General features: G+C 45.1%; 1 protein-coding gene across 4 annotated transcripts in view; it reads left to right on the forward strand.

Annotated features, from left to right (window-relative positions):
- Positions 1-211: 211 nt before the first annotated feature.
- Positions 212-20461, forward strand: part of LOC108176498 (uncharacterized) — a 93807-nt gene continuing 73557 nt past the window's right edge. Inside the window, exons 1-4 of one of the 4 annotated variants that reach the window (XR_011389471.1) lie at positions 212-327; positions 3651-3702; positions 10957-11079; positions 13972-14072. Coding sequence is in view for 1 of the 4 variants with exons in the window: in XM_070075825.1 (XP_069931926.1) it covers positions 11065-11079 (15 nt within the window). In the remaining 3 variants the exon portion in view is untranslated. Of the gene's footprint in view, positions 328-2911; positions 3164-3650; positions 4347-10956; positions 11080-13971; positions 14397-20461 lie in introns of those variants that run through there. The other 3 variants (XR_011389470.1, XR_011389472.1, XM_070075825.1) reach the window with 3 other exon arrangements.

Genomic DNA, 20461 nt, shown 5'->3' on the forward strand with positions numbered 1-20461 from the left:
AGTATGATGGCCATATCAGGGGACAATTTGTTCTTCTGGAGAAATGGGGATTTCCAAGAAACAAAATGCACCCTACACTGGTTGCTTGGTGCCTCCCCATATCTCTAATATTTATACTGCCTCGGGACTCCAGTCTTCTCTCATAGTCATTTGACTTAATCATATGATTTAATTCCCAACCATATTTTCTGAAGATATTTTCTACCTCCCTAGGGAGAAGAGCCAGTGATCGCAATGGCCAATTGATTCGCCCTCCAACCAGCTATGGAGGTGCAGAGTGCTGGGCCGATGAGCGGGGCACACTCTCCAGTGCCCTCGTTTCTCTGGGTGAGATTGGGTGATTGTTTCTCTCTGATGACTTCTGGTGGATCCCATCAGCTAAGCCTCATGTCTCTCAGCTCAAGCTGAGGAGCTTCAGAAACCAAGACACATTCCTATCTTTTCTTTCTCCTTTTCATCATGTTCCAGTGTCAACTGCTTCAGTTCAAGCTCCATAAGAACAATTTTCGGAAAAGCTACCCTTGTGGAATGGACTCCTGGCCCAGTCTTGTCTCCTCCTCACCATTGAGGCTTGTGGCTGGGCACATGGCTGCCTTGTGGAACAGAAGGGTTCTGTGCCTTTCCAAGTCTGTGACTTGTGATATCCACAGTTGACTTTCCCTTCCTGAGGACTGAGACAAAAGAAATTCCTGCCTTTGGACTCAATCATGTAGATAGCAGTGGAGAGTTCAGATGGAGGAACTCTGGTCTCCAAAGGCTCTCAAAGAAGGACCCATTTACTGGCCTGGACAGCTTACTTTGGATTTGAAAGATGTAACTGCTTACCCATAATGAGCCACTAGATTGCTGTTGAATCTCTTTATTCCAGCAAGGAGGCTTTCCTGAGCTAATATAGCTTAGCATGCTTGATAGTGTTCTAGGACCAAGCCAACTGCCCAGTTGGAGCTCTCCTGAGTGAGGCAGGCACACAGAGAGCTGAAATGCTTCCTGTGTTAGATAGATGGAGGCAACACTGCAAGGAAGGCAGATGACATTTTCAGGGGAAGGGTCTGAGTTTAGAGGGTCAAGGAAGACCTCACCGGAAAAGGGACTTTTGAACAAACATCTCAGAAAGAGCAGAGAGTGAGGCATATGGAAGAAAACTGGAAAGAGAAGATGGAGACTGTGTCAAGGCCCAGCTTCAAGAGCAAGGCTGGGTTGATTGAGGAACTGTGACTGGGCCTTCATGCCTGGAGCGTGGTGGTATCAGTTATTGATCTCTACAAAACAAATCACCATAAGCCACAGTCAGTACTGATGTTCCATTCTGGGCTCAGCTCAGCTGAGGAGTCCTGTGGATTTCAGGTGCATGTAGGGCTTGAGACAACTCTGCTGGCTAATGGCTGGTCTCTCTCCAGGTGGTCTCTCATCTCTCAGGAAGCCAGTCCAGCTTCTTTACCAGGAAGCACTGGTGGCAGAGGGGCCCGAGCGGAAGCTGCCAGCCCCTTGAAGATGTACCTCCAAAGACTCGCATACTCTCTCATGAGGCCCACCCAGACCCATGAGGTGGTGAAGCCGCACTGCTTGTTGGGAGGAGTGGCCACCTGGGGGCATGGACAGAACCACTGTATCTGTCTTCTTGGATGCTCTGTTGCAAAAATAAATGAAGACAGCAAGCTGAGAAGAACCAGGGCCCCATCACATGGTCATGGGGGTCTTTGTGAGACAATGTCAAGCAAGACACCCTTTTCCAGACTTTGGCCAATTCTATTAAAAAACTGATGAAAATAGATTGAGTCAATATCATGGATGGCAGTTCCCCATTATCCACAGTTTCACGCTCTGTTTTCTGAAATATTGCTACAGTACAGCAAGAAGTCAATGTATTTTTTAAAAGATTTACTTTTTATGAAGCATATGTTACAGAGAGAGGGAGAGACAGAGAAAAAGGTCTTCCATTTGCTGGTTCACTCTCCAAATGGCTGCAATAGCCAGAGCTAGGCCAATCCGAAGCCAGGAGCCAGGGTCTCCCATGTGGGTGCAGGGCCCCAAAAATTGGACCATCTTCCACTGCCTTCCCAGGCCATTAGCAGGGAGCTGAATTGGAAGCGGAGCAGTTGGAACAGAAACCAGCGCCTACATGGGATGCTGGCGCCGCAGGCAGAGGCTTAGCAATAGCCCCAGACTCAAGGTATTGAGAGAGAGACAGAGAGACAGAGAGACAGAGAGAGAGAGAGAAACACTACATTCGTGAAATTTTTAGTACAGTATATCATTATAAATTTTCTATTTTATTAGTTGTTCTCATTCTCCTACTGTGCCTAATTTACACACTAAACCTTATTATAGGCATATATATATACATATATGTATGGGAAAACAAGCACATATGGAGTGTGGTACCATCCACAGTATCATGTATCCACTGGAGGTCTTGGAATGTATACTCTGTGGATGAAGGGTTATCTATAGAAGGGTACATCTAGCCAGTGGCCAGGAAGAATGCAAGTACTGGTAAACCTATCACCCACACACCCACATTTGGACTTACTCTGCAGGCACTGGGCCAGACCGTCTATCCATCATGCCCCTCACTTCTGAGTAGCATGGCAGCCTGAGGACACGAATGTCCAGGGATGTCAGGGGACTCCTCCAGGCTGGCACAGGTGGCATGGCTGAGGATTCTACCCACAGCATCTGCCTGGAGTCTGAACCCTCCTGCACAACGCTCTGTGGCTGAGACTGTGACAGGGTCTAGAGCAAGCAAAGGCATGAAGTCAGGGGCATCACCCTGGGGACAGGCTCCCTAGGCAGAAAAGAATCCTAAAAATAACCCGGAGGGAGGTTCCAGAGGAAGAGCCTAGGGGCGTCCCCCAGCGCCTGCACTAATAAGGACTGTCTTGGTCTCAGGAAGTACTTTGTTTCACAAACAGCTGGTGCTTTTCCAGCAAGAATTGGCGCTGCTGGCCTTTCTCCTGGCGCTGAAAAAGCTCTGGGGCCTGCAGGTGGGAGGGAGGCCTCCGGAACTGGGGGCAAGGCTCCTCCTTGCCTCCTGGTGCCCAGATATTTCTGCCTGGGGGTGAAGGGGACAAGAACACCAGCAGGAACGGGGGCGGGTAGCCCCTCTCCCTTTCCTTAAGTTGGACTTATTGGTGTTGAGCAAGCGTCTGAAAACACAGCTGAGGTAATTGGACAAGTAGGTTAAGGATAAAGATTTGTTCTAGGGGCCGGCGCCGCAGCTCACTAGGCTAATCCTCCGCCTTGCGGCACCGGCACACCGGGTTCTAGTCCTGGTCGGGGCGCCAGATTCTGTCCCGGTTGCCCCTCTTCCAGGCCAGCTCTCTGCTGTGGCCAGTGAGTGCAGTGGAGGATGGCCCAAGTGCTTGGGTCCTGCACCCCATGGGAGACCAGGATAAGTACCTGTCTCCTGCCATTGGATCAGCGCGGTGCGCGGGCTGCAGCTTGTCGGCTGCGGCGGCCATTGGAGGGTGAACCAACTGCAAAGGAAGACCTTTCTCTCTCTCTCTCTCTCTCTCACTGTCCACTCTGCCTGTCCAAAAAAAAAAAAAAAAAAGATTTGTTCTAGGAAGAAAGCTTGAGCTCCCCTAATTGGAATTTGCAAGCATCTTAATCTTGTTTTAAGAGATTAAAACAGATTTTTGTTTTAACAGGTGAAAACTCGAAAGGTGGCAATGAAGGTCTGTGGTTTGGTTTTAACATTCGGTGAGTATTACTGTTCTGTGTGCTAGGCGCTGCTCCCTGTTCATGAGAACCCCATCGAGTAGGGACTGAGTCAGTTCAGCATTTGAGAACGCTGGAGCGTGGATGGGCTAAGAAAGTTGCTCAGCTAGAACAGGAAGGAGAGCAGCTACTGAGGGGCTGGTGCGTAAGCTGGATGTGTAACAGGTGTGAACACATGGATGCTTGCATTTTGCACATGTATGCATGCATGCACATGTGTGTGGTGATTTTGGCAGGCATGCCTTCTCCCACGACACCCCTATTGAAATTTTCCTGGCTTCCCCTTCATGTGTGTGTTGGGGGTCATTTGTCCTTGGACGTCAGAGTTTTATTTATCACTTGCCATTTCTTATCGGCCGCAGTGCCTGGAAGGCTATTTCTCTGGGAAGATGGATGTGGATAGAGCTTTTTGGGTAAAGAGCCTGTTCTGTTTCCACTCCCCCCACCACTGAGTGCTCACAGCAGACATGGATATGCTGTCATTTGAGCCCTAGGTCCTGCTTGGAGTCTGGTTTGCAGACTTGGCCCAAGTGCAGATTTATATGCATTGCATAGCCGACTTCGCTCTGCAGAGGGAAGTCTGAGGGGAACCACAGAACCTACATGACTGAAAAATAGCCGTGCAGGTAAGCGCACTTGCATGCTCTGTGTGTAATATCACATTATATATTACATTCTAGATTTGACCTTCCCTGGTAGGAAGGAATCACCTTTTAAAAAACAGATCAGAAAAGCATCTGTATTTACAGCAGAACTACATCAAGTCAGCCTTTACCAGGTCGTGTCATTGTAGCTTGGCCACAGTTTAAATTTGCAAGGTGCTTCAAGAATTATTCACCTAAAGTTCATAATATAAACAGCATTGGGGCTTACATAAAGAACTTTTTTAAAATTTATTTATTTATTTATTTGAAAGTCAGAGTTACACAGAGAGAGAAGGAGAGGCTGAGAGAGAGAGAGGTCCTCATTCTGCTGGTTCACTCCCCAGTTGGCCACAATGGTCGGAGCTGTGCCAATCTGAAGCCAGGAGCCAGGAGCCAGGAACCTCTGCCTGGTCCCCTACTTGGGTGCAGCCAAGGACTCGGGCCATTCTCCACTGTTTTCCCAGGAGCTGCTCCACTTCTGATCCAGCTCTCTGCTGTGGCCTGGGAAAGCAGTAGAAGATGGCCCAAGTTCTTGGGCCTCTGTACATGCGTAGGAAGTCTGGAAGAAGCTCCTGGTTCCTGGCTTTGGATTGGCACAGAGGCAGCTGTTGCAGCCAATTGGGGAGTGAACCAGCACATGAAAGACCTCTTTCTTTCTCTCTCTCTGCCTCTCCTTCTCTCTCTGTGTAACTGACTTTCAAGTAAATAAATAAATCTTTTTTTTTTTTTAAGAAAAAAAATAGTTACACACAGAGAGAAGGAGAGGCAGAGCGAGAGAAAGAGAAAGGTCTTCCATCTGCTGGTTCACTTCCCCATTGACCACAATAGCCAGAGTTGAGCAGATCTGAAGCCAGGAGCCAGGAACTTCTTCTGGGTCTCCCACGTGGGTGCAGGATCTCAAGCACTTGGGCCATCTTCCACTGCTTTCCCAGGCCATAGCAGAGAGCTGGATTGGAAGTGGAGCACTCGAATTGCCACCCATATGGGCTGCCAGCACTGCAGGCAGTGGCTTTACCTGCTAAGCCCCTACATAAGGAATTTTAAAGGCATCATTTCTGTGTTCTTTGGTATATGTGAGGGTATTTCAAAAAGTTTGTGGGAAATGGAATTAGAATATATATTGATTTTAGTGCAAAACAAATTGAAATCCATGCATAGTTTTTCATAATATGTTTTGTGAATGAATTTTTGGATGCACCCTCATATCTTATATCCAAATCTTGTCATTAATTATGGTATAGAATTGGTTACTCATTAACTTCTTGTCAATTTTTATCAGTTCAAATTATGAGTTGTGCAGTCACTGTAAATAACCAACACTACAGTTGCTTAAAAGTTACTATAATTCAGCATCGGCGCCGTGGCTCACTAGGCTAATCCTCTGCCTTGCGGCACCGGCACACCGGGCACACCGGGTTCTAGTCCCGGTCGGGGCGCCGGATTCTATCCCAGTTGCCCCTCTTCCAGGCCAGCTCTCTGCTGTGGCCAGGGAGTGCAGTGGAGGATGGCCCAAGTACTTGGGTCCTGCACCCCATGGGAGACTAGGATAAGTACCTGGCTCCTGCCATCGGATCAGCGCTGTGCGCCAGCCGCAGCGCGCCAGCCGCGGCGGCCATTGGAGGGTGAACCAATGGCAAAGAAGACCTTTCTCTCTGTCTCTCTCTCTCACTGTCCACTCTGACTGTCAAAAAAAAAGTTACTATAATTCAGAATGTTTTTATTTAGATCTTATCCCTTGATGCTCTATGTTGGCATTAAGTGTGATCCATATATTTACTTTGGGACACTTGTCAGACTGTTATTTTGTTCCTCATCTTTCAAAAATTTTAAAAACAATAGAAATGTGTTTTTTTAAATTTCAAAAATAAAAATATTAAAATAATATTTGTATATGTTTATTATCTCTCAACAAATTACTTATTTTCTATACTGTTAGTGCTAATTCTTATTTAAACGTTTGTTTTCATGGAAAAAGGGATGATCTTTCTGGAATGCTTTTAATTGCCAATTACATTTCCTTTACAGTATTTTCTTTATAGTTCTAGGGCTATTAAAGTTGTGTTTCATGGTGGTAGTTGAGGACTACTGTGTGCTTTTCAAGGAATTTGTCCATTTTACCTGAGTTGTTAAATTTGTGTATGTAGAGTTGTTCCTTTTGCTCCTGTATCATTTTAGTACCTGCAGGGTCTTTAGTAATATCTATCACCTGATTCATCCCTGAATTTGCACTTGCATTTTTTCCCTCTATAAATCTTGCTCAAGATTTGTCAATTATGTTGATCTCTTCAAAGAAAAACTTTTTGTTTCATTGATTTTCTCAATTATCATTTTTTGGTTTTCAATTTCGTTTATTCCTATTCTTTTCCTTGCTTCTGTTTTCTGTGTGTTTGTTTCTAAAGAGTCTTGAGATGGGAGCTCAGACTATTATCTGAAACTTTCCCTCTTTTCTAATGAAAGCATTTATTGCTATACATTGCCCTCCCAACACTGCTTTAACTGCACCTCACAAACTTGGATGTGTTATATTTTCATTTACTTTAGTTTGATGAAGTTTTCACTTTTTAGGAGTTTTTTTGTTTTTCTTTTTGACTCATGGAATATTTAAAAGTGTTTTAATCAAGTATTTAAAGATACATTTCTTTTATTAATACGACTTCAGTACCATTGGGAATGGCAAACACATCCCGTATGATGCCAGTTCTTTTAAATTTCTTGTGTTTTGATTCCTGACCAGGATATGGTCTCCCTCGATATAGGTGGTCAGATCTTGTTGGTTGATGGTGCTAAATTCTATGTTCTTCCTGGGTTTCTGTCTAGTTGTTCGATCAACTAGATCGAACATCTTCAGCTCCAACTGTGAATTTTCTGTCTCTTCTTTCAGTTTTATCAGATTGTGCTTCACATATCAGACACCTTCGTGTTAGGTACAAAGACATTTAGAATTGCTCACTTCTTGATAGTGCGTCCACTCTATTGTTTTGTGACATTCTTCTGTGTCACTGGTAATTTTCTTTGCTCTCAGATCTACTTTAGGGGCCAGTGCTGCAGCGTGGAAGGTTAAGCCTCCACCTGCAGTGCCAGCATTCCATATGAGTACTGGTTCAAGCCCGGGCAGCTCTACTTTCAATCCAGCTTCCTGCTAATGTACCTGGAAAGCAACAGAAGACAGCCCAGTATTTGGGGCCCTGCACCCACATGGGAGACCTGGGAGAAACTCTTGGCTCCTGGTTTCAGCCTGGTCTAGTTCTGACCAATGCAGCCATTTGAGGAGTGAACCAGAGGATGGAAAATCTCTCTCTCTCTCTTTCTCACTGTATTTCTACTTTTCAAATAAATAAATAAATACTTTTTAAAAATATATAGTTATCAGATACAACTTCAGCTATTCTTCCTTTATTTTGATTATGTTTGCATGTTATATCATTTTCCATCTTATTCTTTTTATTTATGTCATTGTGTTTGAATTTAGTTTCTTGTAGCAATATATAATTGAGTCATGTTTTTATAATTATTCCTCTAGTCTCTCTTTCTTGTTTTAAAATGATTTATGTACTTGACAGGCAGAGTGAAAGAGAGAGAGAGAGGGAGAGAGAGAGAGAGAGAGAAATCTCCCATCCATTGGTTCATTCAACAGCCAGGTCTGGGCCAGACTGAAGCCAGGAGCTAGGAGCTCCATGCTCTCTCCCACATGATGGCAAGGTCCCAAGTACTTGGGCCATCACCTGTTGCCTTCCTAGTTGCATTAACAGGGAGCTGGATCAGAAGTGGAGCGAGCAAGACTCAAATCAGCACTCTGACATGGGATGCCCATGTCACAAGTGATGGCTTAACACTGTTCCACAATACCAGCCCCTCTGCCAATCTGCTTTAATTCACACGTTTAGACCATTTCAATTGAGTGCAATTATTGAATTGCTAAGACTTAAGTCTGCCATTTCAATTTTCGTTCTGTTATTCTGTTTTTATCCTTCTTTGCTCCTGAATCCCATAGGTTAAGTGGACAGTTAAACCCAACAATGGATGCTGAGTTTCTTCTTTGCTCAGGGCTTGGATGCATGTGACACAGGACACGGAAGTTGCATTGGTCAGTTAGGGTGGCTCTAACACAGTCCCACGGACCAAGAGCTCAAACAACAGGAATTATCTTCTCACAGTCTGGAGGCTGAAAAGTCCAAGGTCAAGGTACCAGTGTGGTGGGTTTCTGTGAAGTCTGTGTCTTCGGCTTGCAGATGGCTGTCTTCTCCATATATCTGCATGTGGTCTTTCCTCTGTGCACGTCTGTGTCCTGATTTCTTCTAAGGACACCGGGCCTATTGAATCAGGGCCTACCATAAATACCTCAGTTTTACCTTAACTACCACTTTAAAGACTCTGTCTCCAGATAGATCAGCATTCCCAGGTTAGGGATTCAACATATGAAATAATTTTTTTTTAATTTATTTGAAAGGGTGAGAGGAAAGGGAGGGGGAAGAGAGAGAGAGAGAGAGACAGACAGACAGAAACATTCTAACCCACTGGTTCACTCACCAAATGCCCCCAAGACTGGGGCTGGGCCAGATAAAAACTAGAATCAGGAACTCAAACTAGGTCTCCCACATGGGTGACAGGAGCCCAACTAACTGAACCATCATCTGCTGCTTCCTGAGGTGCACATTAGCAGGAAGCTGGAATCGGAATTAGAACAAGGACTGAAACTCAAGCACTCTGATTGGGATGTGGGAGACATAAAAGGCATCTTAACCACTATGCCCAATGCCCACACTCAACAGAGGGATTCTTAAGGAACACATTCAGCCCATAACAGAAGCATAAGGCTATCACTGCCCTTGGTGAGCTCAGGGTGGTGCCAGTGGGTGAGAAAAGCCACAGCAGGGGGCACAGCAGCAGGACTCATGTATCTACTGCTTCTGGATTCAAAGAGGGGCAACCAGGCCTGGGCTGCACACACGGGGTTTGCTAATAGAAGTAGCTATGATGCTGGTGTTCAGAGAGGTTAGGCCAGATTTTAAAAGGGGTGGCCTCTAAGCTAGGGGAGGACTCCCAACTCTTGCTTTGCACACCCTCTTGCTCTAACCAAGTAAGATATTCTTAGGTTGCACCAAAGGGTGCTGAGAACTTGCCAGGATGTATCATCTAGTGTAGGCAGACAGCTCCAAGCTTCCAGCAGCCCAGGGTTGTCCAGTGTCTGCTCACAGCATGTATGTCATAATACTTAAAGTTATTCATGGGGTTTTTCTGCCTTTTTAAAGGGAGATTTATTTATTCATTTGAAAGAGATACCGAGAGAGAGAGAGAGATATTTTCCATCTGCTGGTTCACTCCCCAGTTGTCCACAACAGCCACGGCTGGGCCAGGCTGAAGTCAGGAGCCAGAAGCTTCATCTGGATCTTCCATGTGGGTGTAGGGGCCCAAACACTTGGCTCATCTTCCACTGCTTTTCCCAGGCCATTAGCAGGGAGCTGGATCAAAAATGGAGCAGCTGGGACCTGAACTGACGCCCTTATGGGAAGTGTCTTAACCTTCTGTGCCACAATGCCAGCCGCTGATTCTTATATTTTGATGAAATAGGAAACAAATGATATGTTGCAATAGATCATTTTAAGAATTTTTGTGTGCTAAGGATATGCTTCAGTTTTTTGTGTGTTTGCTTTTCCTACTTAGTACAACATATGCAGTTAGATTTAGCAACTGGATTTTCTTGGAATTCAAAAATGCATGCAAACCAAAGCTCCAAGCATAAAATGCTTTTGTTTTCTTTTTTTTCCCCTTGCTTTTTTGCCTTTCACCTCAAACACAGACACATTTTCTATTGGATTCAAAAAGTCAAGTCCCTAAGCAGCACTTGGTAGGGAAAAAATAGCAGTCCCAAAGCCTGCTTCCAAACATGTTTAGCCAACGCTTTCTCATTTTAATCTTTCATGTTGATTTATTAAGTATTCAAAGTCCATCCCAGGACCCATCCCAGCACCCCCGGCCTGGGGAGATAAATACCCTCCCCGATGCTCGGCCGCATGTGGCAGTCTATTCATGGTGAGTTTTTACTGCACCCCTAAGGAAATAAGAGCACTGTGTATTCTAGGGAAAAAAAACACTCCTTTCACACATCCCTTCTCCCAGGCTGTGTGCGCGCTCCGCGCGCTCCTCGGTGGCAGCCAACACAGTGGCCTTCTTTGGAGCCGCCCCTCCTGTCTCCAGCAGCAGACTCAGTGTCTGTGCAGGGAATTCCTGTTCCTGGCCCAAACCCACAGGCCCTCGCTCGCGAAGGCCACAGCACACACTCTCTTTTTCTTCCTTGGATAAGGATCAGTGCTCTGCAGACTCTTCCATGGAACTCAGAAAGAAAAAAAAAAATAATGCTAATAATAAGAGAAGCTTTCATTCCCATCTTTCACTGGAAACTTCGACTTGGTCTCTGTAAAGCAGACTTTCCCCTGGATCTTTCTCCCAGAGCAGCAGACACAGATAAAAAACACGTACCTGCCAGCCTCTCATTTCTTGAGTCAGAGCTGGCTGTGGAATCTGTAATTCATCCTCCTGTCGACAGCCCAGGGAGGGCTGCTCCCCCCAGCTTCACACCTTCCTCTCTCCCCAGGTCTTCAGTGAGTGCCCAGGGAGTTACCCTGCTTTCCAGCTGAGCCAGGCACTGCTGCAAAGGACTTCTGCCCTTGGGATCACCATCAGTCCACCCAGGAGGCTGGGGATGGTTTCTAGCACGGTGCGTTGGTGACACAGCAGTGGGCCCTGCTGTAGCCCCCGGGACAGCGGCAGTGACTCCACGCAGGCTGGGTGGTGAGGAGCAAACCCAGGCCTCCAGAGGCAGCGTTTCTGCTTCTGGTTTTGCTGTTAACTATCTGAATGACAAAGGAGTCAGGTGAGACCCGTGGGCCCCACACCTTCCCTGGTTCATTATAGGCGCCTGGGGGACCTTCTGAAACACAGAGACTCCCAAGCATTGCCCTGGGAGAGTCTGACTCTAAATGAATTTGGGAAGTACCCCAGGGGAAGTGTATTTCTGAACAGCTCCAGATGTGATTCTGACTTCAGCAGTTTGGGAACCATTGGCTTTTATGAATTCTAGTGCTCTGTGTGGCCCAGAGAACTACTTGCCTGGGAAGGAACGATCTGGAAGAGGAATCCCTCCATGTTCAGCCAGTCCCTGCTATGTCTCTCTATTTTTGGTGGAGTCATGGAGCATAAAACCCTGATGCCCACAGAGCCCACATTACAAGGGATCCCTTGCATTCTCTTGAGGGAGGCACTGGGGGCAATCGTGGGGTGGGGGAGACTCTTCTCCAAAATGCACTTGTGCTTCCCTTGGAACAAGAGAGCTGGGGACAGAACCCTGGGGAGACTTCCTCCTGGGGATCTCACATCTGCATCTGTGTCAATTCTTAAAGTTCCAAAATGTCCCTCGGCAAAGCTCAACACCTTGAAAACCAAACCCTCCTTGTCACATTGAACTCTTTCCCTAATCTTGGCCACACACACCCACTCCCTGGGGGAAACGTTTGAGTCAAATATGCTGGAACATTTCTCTACCCACAGGTCATGGGCAAGCCTGTGTGTGTCTGGGGAGGGGAGCTTCATGTCAGTGAAATGACTGTTCCCTTTGAATAACCATACATGCTGCTTACGGTCAATGGTGTAGTGAAAAAATAACACACTTTTATACCAGCCTCAACAGAAATGAAAGTGGGAACCAGGGCGGTAGGCACACTGCGAGGCGCATTAACTTTGATGGTCAGCAGTATGCATTGCTCAGTTGGGTGGATGACAGAAATTGAGGGTCGCTTCATTGCAGAGTTAACTTATTTATTCCACTTATTAACTATCTACATAGATTGAACATTCCTAAACAGAAAATTCAGAATCCGAAAATTTGAAATGCTCCAAATACTGAAACATTTTGAGCATTGACATGGCACCACCAGTGGAAAATTCCAAATGAGTCCTCTCCTGGTTCAGTGTACACAAGCTTTGTTTCATATGCAAAATTGTTAACAAGTACTATGTAAAATTACCTTGGGCTATGTGTATAAGGTGTATATGAGACATAAATGAATTTCATGTTTATACTTGAGTACCATCTCCAAGATATCTTATTACACATATGCAAATATTCCAAAATCTGAAAAAGTTCTAGAACAGAAACATTTCTGGTGACAAACATGTAGGAAAAGGGATACTTTTTATTTATTTATTTATTTTTATTTGACAGTTAGAGTTAGACAGTGAGAGAGAGACAGAGAGAAAGGTCTTCCCTCCGCTAGTTCACCCTCCAAATGGCCGCCATGGCTGGAGCTATGCCGATCTGAAGCCAGGAGTCAGGTACTTCTTCCTGGTCTCCCATGTAGGTGCAGGTGCCCAAGCACTGGGGCCATCCTCCACCACCCTCCCAGGCCACAACAGAGAGCTGAACTGGAAGAGGAGCAACTGGGACCAGAACCCGGCGCCCATATGGGTTGCTGGTGCCCTAGGGGGAGGATTAACCAAGTGAGCCATGGCGCGGGCCCCAAAAGGGAATTTGCTTAAGATAGTTGGACTGAATTATCACTTAATTGATTAAATTAACATTTGTTTGTGGTAGCTTGGTTGAATTATTAACTTGCGCTGGCCGCAGCGCACTGGCCGTTGGAGGGTGAACCAATGGCAAAGGAAGACCTTTCTCTCTGTCTCTCTCTTTCTCACTGTCCACTCTGCCTGTCAAAAAAAAAAAGTAAAATTATTGGTTTTTATTTATTTGAAAGAGAGGTAGGGAGGAAAGGAAGAGGAGGGAATGGGAGAGAGAGAGAGAGAGATCTTCCATCCAGTGGTTCATTCTACAGATGTCTGCAACAGCCAAAGGTGCTCCAGGCCAAAGCCAGGAGCATGGAACTCAATCTAGATCTTCCACACGGGTGGCAGGGATGAAGCTACTTACCCATCATTGCTGCCTCCAAGGGTGAACATTAGCAGGAAGCTAGAGTCATGAGCAGAGCTGGGATTCCAACCCAGGCACTGTGATTATGGAGTGTGAAAGCCCCAGCTGATGTCTGAACTCCTGCAACAGATTTCTTTTCCTTTAAACGTATTTATTTAATGCCTTTCTGCTTCAATCAGAAAACTGGGAATTCACTTTAAGACTGGGAAAATATGAAATCACTACTTCTCAAAAATGCCATGATCTTTGCTTAAAACTAACAAACCCAACCAATCAATCAAAAAGCTAAACCAGCTAAGGGATGAAAAGAAGAGAAAGGGCAAGATCAGGGAGCTCTGCAGGGGGAAAGGAAGCTCTGTGCAGATCTGGTGTGGCCACAGGTGTTAAGGTGACTGCTTGGGGACCAGTTAGGTGTGCTTTTCCTATCTCCTCACTACGTGCAACTAGACACAGTGGGCGCCGTGCATCCTGTAAGCACAAGAACAATCACAAAAGTGGAGAGGACAGAGCAGCCTGGCTTGGGACTTCAGGGCCTGTGGAGGCTGTGGGGAGTTCCCTGGAGCTGTGATCTGGGTGTTTGTGTACTCCCAAATTCATATGTGGAAACTTAACCTGTGGAGGTGATGGGGTGAGGAAGTGGGGCCTCTAGGAGGTGACTCCTGTCCTCTCTTGCCCTCTCCTCCACAGGAGGACGCAGAGGAGACCGTCATCTATGAACTAAGAACGGGCCCTCAGCAGGCATAGAATCTATTGGCACCTGCATCTTGGACTCGCCAGCCCCCAGAACAGTGAGAAATGAAGTCTGGGTTGTTTATAAATTGTTGATATGCTTGTGACATTTTGTGATAGCATCCCAAATGGACAAAAACAGCAATTGGTACAGGAAGTAGGGATGCAACTAAAATAAACACCCCAGATGAGCAAGCAGTTTTGGATCTGGGCAATGGGTGGAGGTCAAACACTTGAAGTTTGTGCCAGAAAAATCCCACTGTAGACTCCTCAGACATGTAATGATAATGACAAGTGAAATGAACAGTTCTCCATGTATACACTTGACAGCTTAGATGGAATAGACCTAATCCTCAAACATAAATCCCTACTATTCACCACCATAAGAAACACATCATATGAATAGCCCTATAACTACTAAGGAAATTCAGTTTGTAATTAAGAACCTCTCCCCAAAGAACTTTCCAATGCAGATGGCTCCCATGGTAAGTGTTACCATACCTGCAAAGAAGAATGAACACAAACTGAGATCCACCTAGTCCAGAGAACAGAAGGGGAAAGAGCATTTCTAGTCATTGTACTGAAATCAAAGTCAGAGGAAACAGTACAACAGAAGAAACTGACAGACCAGTATCCTGTGGGTATTGACTCAAAAGTCTTTGAACAGAAATCAGAAATATGTGAAGATGGGGGCTGGTGCTGTGGCGTAGCTGGTAAAGCTGCCACCTGCAGTGCCGGCACCCTGTATGAGCACCAGTTCATGTCCCTGGCTGCTCCACTTCTGATCCAGCTCTCTGCTATGGCCTCAGAAAGCAGTATAAGATGGCCCAAGTCCTTGGGCCCTTGCACCCATGTGGGAGACCCAGAAGAAGCTTCTGCCTCTTGGCTTCAGATTGACACAGCTCCAGCCATTGTGGCCAGTGGGGGAGTGAATCAGTGGATGGGAGACTTCTCTCTCTGCCTCCCCTTCTCTCTCTGTGTAACTTTCAAATATATAAGTAAATCTTAAAAAAAAAAATGTGACGTGAATGATACACCATAACCTAGTGTGGAGGCAAGGCTGGATCAATTGCTGAAACCTGATCACAGTTCCATGTCATATTAATAAGCTAAAGGATACGTATCACAGTTAAATCAGCAAATAAAATTTAATGCCCATTCATAACAACTAAAAAAAACCCTCTCAGACAAATATAACTATAAGGAAACTAATTTTATAAAGATTATCACAAAAATTCTACAATAATGGTGGAAGACAGGTGATTGCTTCCCCTTATGGTCGAGAGAGTCTAGGATGTCTGCTGTCACTGCCTTTGTTACTCTCCTGTTTCCAGCAGCTGGTCTAGAACATTCTTCTTGTCATCTCACTGGCCCACATTGGGTCACCTGCCTCTTCCTGACCACACCAGCTCCCCTGAGGCAGGTGGACGTCAGCAGCATGTGCCCTCAGGAAGAACAGAGAGATATCTGTTGCCCAGAAGGCAGCCAGCACAGCACACTTCCTGTGCACCAGACATGAGGCAGGTGCTTCAGGTTGTTCCTGCAGCGCTTATGGACTGGGCTGTGGATTGTCCAGATTATGGACACAGGTTCCCTCACACCCACGGCTAAGCTCTCAGGGACAGCGCTGGGACCTTCATTCTCACAAGAGCCTTGACTTCCACAGCAGTTATTTTGTGTGTTTGCACTGTCTAAAATAACAGGTTAAAGTCTACCATGGAATTAATTCTCTTGTTAATTATTTTTTGAAGAAAGGTGAAGCCTTCAGCCAGTGTGACCACTGGGGCTGGATGTGGATGAGGTGTGGGGTGGGGCTCAGATGCCTTGGCAGTGTCCGGGGACTGCGCCATCACTTTCAATCTGAGATGCATCCTGCGGCTGTGAGTAGTTTAGGCACCACTGGCACAGGTGGGAGGAGCCTAGAAGTGAACCTCACATCCTGGCTGGTGTCTCACCTTTGAGCAAGTGCCACACTGTGGGTTTCCCTTCTGAGCACCAGACGAGCAAGGTTCTTTGCTGTCAGGTGTGTAGAAAGAGGCCCTGACCATCCGCATATTCTGCGTGATGAGTTCCTGAAGGGGCGAAACAACTACATGGGTATAACTGTGGCCACAGACCTTGCAATGAAGTACACCACGCCACAGGACCCCTTTCTGTAAGATGGAAAATCGGAGGGCGTAGGAAACATGGAAAAATACGAATCCTTACACTGGCAATTTTATTTTTAATTTTTAAAAGATTCATTTATTTGATAAGGCAGAGCTACAGACACACGCACACACACACACACACACACACACACAGAGAGAAAGAGAGAGAGAGAGAGAGAGAGAGAGAGATCTTTCATTTGTTAATTTACTCCCCAAATGGCTGCAATGGCTAGGGTTGGGCCAGGCTGAAGCCAGGACCCAGGTCTCCCATGTGGGTGCAGGGGCTCAAGTAGTTGGGCCATCCTCTGCTGCTTTCCCAGGCACATTAGTAGGCAGCTGGATTAGAAGTGGAGCAGCTGGACTTGTACCACCACCCATACAGGATGCTGGCGTCGCAGGTGGCAGCTTAACCTGCTGTGCCGCAGTACTGGATCCTTACAGTGGCATTCTGAACAGAAGCAGAATGTTCCATTTTGTTGCATCAGCACTTTCAGAGCCCCCCGGTGAGTTGCTTATTGTTCTGTTTGTGGTTAGGTGGTGTTTGATAGGTGCACTGTAGTGTTTGCCGGTCAACTTCCGGGTCTGGTGTTTCTCTCACAGCACCTGGTTATTCCAAGGATTCAGCAGTGCAGATAGGGCAGATGAAGGATTATTTAAAAGCAGCAAAACCTGAAGCCAACCCAGTTCCAGTTTTTTTCTTATTAAGCTCTTCAAAGCAGTTTTGGTTTGGCCTCGGCATCTGTTATGGGAAAGGGTTTGGATCAAGTCATATTTTATCTGTTAAGTGCTTCCCCATCTTGGTCTGCAAAGCAGTGCCTCAACTCCCTGTGGGTATCTACCAGCTGAGACTAAAAAGCACCAATTGTACATACAGAATGCGCATCAGCATTTACAAAACAAGAGGACCAGGAGAGGGAGACTTTTACATTCCCATCAATGCTTGAATACGTTCACTTTTTTAAGAAATAAATATAATTTGTGCTGAGGATCCACCTTGGCTAAGTGAGCCATGCATGCGTGCATATATGCACATGTGTGTGCGTGTGCACACTCGTGTGCCTGGACGTGAGGAAGGGATAGACGCATAGCCGTGGAGACTGTCATTGAATTCAGTCACCTTCCACGTAGCTGTTCATTAGGACATCAGAGCACCGCCCACAGGGTGAATTCTTCCATCAGTTTCACACAGTTCCTTTCTGAAAGGTTTCATACACGCGAAAGTTGTTTGAGGCTAAGCCAGGTTGCTCAGCAATATTGTGTGTTTGCTTAATTTTATTTATTTATTTTTTATTTCATAGCTCCTGAGACCTTAGGCAGTGAGACTAATTCATCAGAAGGTTCCCTGTGTTTCTTTGGGGTTTATTTTACAGCTTGAGAATATTTTCAGTAAATTGGGCACTCTGTGAAATGTATATGTTGTTTATGAACACTGAATAGTATTTCACTGTCAGGGGGTAGCTCTTCTATCAGAGTTTCTTTCCAAAACACCAGCCAGGCGGTGTCATTCACATGCTTGCTTTCCTACTTTTCTTCTGCCCTCCTTTCTTATTTACAAAAGGTTGCTTTTTTCTTTTTATTTTTTTAAGAAACTTATTTATTTATTTGAAAGGCCTACCAAAGAAAAGACATAGTATTAGTGGCCTAAAATTGATTATGAACAAACACATTCAAATAGGGGAAAATTGTTGGAAGAGACAAGGAGACGGATAGGGAGAGGGAATATGTATGAGAAAAAGAAACTTGAAAGCACAGGAGGAATGTAGAAATCCATTTCTTTATATTTTAAGTATACAGTATATATACAAGTTACAATTATTTTTATTTTCAAAGACATATAGAATTTATATTCATTTCTGAATATTTCTAATGCTTGAAAATTAACATGCGATTCTGTGACTTGTACAAGATCCAACAAGTGACTGCTATCTATAGACAGCCCTGATCTCAATGAGCATCTCTGCTTCCACCTCACAGGGCCAGGAGTTATATATGCCTGCTCCCCACTGTGTAGAATAGCAGTTTGTTTACTTTGCCCTAGAAGTGCTGTCATCTACTCTCTCAGCATTTAGGGAATGGGCTCCTATTAAATCCACCACAGAGACTCCCACTCCGAGGGATCCCCAAGTGACAAACCCTGACAAGTCACCCTAGAGCAGCATCTTACCTGCCGACACCCGGTGCCACTGAGATTTGTCCTGGGGCCCAGCCTGACCAGTGCTCCCTCATGTGCTTGTGTGGCCTGGTGTCCCATGGTGACACCCGGTGGATGCATGGTTAGTGCATGGGAAGGCCCAGCCAGGCCAACCTGTGCCATCCAATTGTCTGCAGCTCTGTCGCTTTCTCCCTGTACAAGAAGGGTCAGCACAGCATGCAGAGTAGGGTGATCCCGGGGAGAGGTGCCCACTTTCCAATGCACAGACCTTGGAGACTTACTGCCCAGTGGCAATAATGCTTGACACTTCCCACTGGCCAGGCAACTCATGGCCCCCCAGTTACTCTGCCCCTCCTCAACTGTGGAGAACATGGAAACAGAGCTCCTGAGGGCAGGCTGTGTTCCTGGGAAGAGATCAGAAGGAGCCTCAATGAGCCCTGCCCACTCATTCCTGGCCCAGCTGCCTATGGAAGGCTGCTGAGGTCCAAGCCTCAGTTTCTTAATCTGTAAAATAGGAAACCAGATAATGCCCACATAATCAGACTCTTGTGGTCCCTGAATGTAATAACTAGCACCAAACATTTAGTGCCAGGTACAGAATAAATGGCTGTCACATGTTAGCTCTATTATTATTATCTAGATCTCATTTGCTTACCTTCCCACAGGAATGCCATTAGTAAGTGATTCGGACCATAGACATCATAAATCTTCAAGTTCTAAATGTTTTCAAACTTCTCAGCAGCAGGATACCCTTTAGTGACAAACAAAATCATTACACAGTGAAAAGCATGGAATTGAAGACCACAGATAGTAAAAATGACAGCTTCTGTGTTGTTATTTAATAGTTTTGAAAGCTGCCATCATGTTTACAGTTGGCATTTTAAATGTCGTCTTCTGTACAGAGAAGTCAATTTCTCCAAGGTTTTTGGGACTCCTAACTACTGTGCTTCTTCTGCCAACAGTTTTCAGGATAGCACAGCACAGGACATTGTTGTCAACTTATAGATGATGTTTTTAAAGCTAGCACAAATCCTCAACATTATTTCTTCTGTTGCTTACATGTCAAAAGTTCAGCAAAATAATATCTAGTTTGTCTGCATTTGTATAAAAATGCCAGATGGAAGAGATCTGTGTATTTGTGTGACTTTGAACTGTGAAGATGCTCCATCATCTTAACTTCAAACAAACTCAACAGATATTATAATTTCTGCATTATTCATCACCATTTTCAGAAGATGACTGTAACTGTATTTTTGTAGCCATCTGATCAACTACCACACTTATTTTAGTGCTCTCAGTAGAAGCTTTCCTAAGCTCTTTTAAACTGAGGTGTTCCTCCCTTAAGGGCTCTGCAGCACGTTTCTGTGCATAGCCCTACAAACTCATTTTAACAAGGACTGAGTTTTGCATATATTTTCAATACTATTAAGTCATTCATTCTTTGCACACATAAAAAAATGTTTTCTTATCCTCAATGTGTTTTACTTCAAAAATGTCCCAGGCAGAGACCCCAGAATTATTTTGCAAAACTTCATGGTACACATTCCTTTGAGGTCCTAGATCTTTTTCCCTCCCATATTTGGAAGGTTTCTGCCATTCTTCTTTTGTCTCTGACAGGGCTTGAAGGTCACCGTCTGCTGTGTCATTTCACACATGATCACTATAGTCATTAACCAATCAACTCAGGCAAGGTACAGTCAGCTGACCCCAGAATCCCTCCACCAGACACAAAGACCCTTCTATAATACAGTACAGTACTTGCACATAACTTACACACATCCTGTTGTGTGCACTGAATCACCTAGCAGATTACTTATAATACCTAATACAATGTAAGTGCTGTGTAAATCGTTGTTATACTGTATTGTTTGAAAACATAAGAAAAAAGTCTGTGTATATGCAGTACAGATACAATTTTTTTCTGAATATTTTCCATTCAGGTTTGTGGAATCCATCAATGTGGATGCAGAAGGCTGATTGTAGTTAATTTCATACAAAGTTCATCTGTAGCATTGTACTCACCACTACACATTTTCTTAAATATCTTCTTTTTAATCAGCAACTTATGACTAGGGATTATTTGCAAAATAATTAGGCACAAAGCACCTCAAATTTACAGCACATTGTATAAACACAATAAAAACAA

Source organism: Oryctolagus cuniculus, chromosome 6 (genome assembly GCF_964237555.1).
Source record: "Oryctolagus cuniculus chromosome 6, mOryCun1.1, whole genome shotgun sequence".
Classification (NCBI taxonomy): domain Eukaryota; kingdom Metazoa; phylum Chordata; class Mammalia; order Lagomorpha; family Leporidae; genus Oryctolagus; species Oryctolagus cuniculus.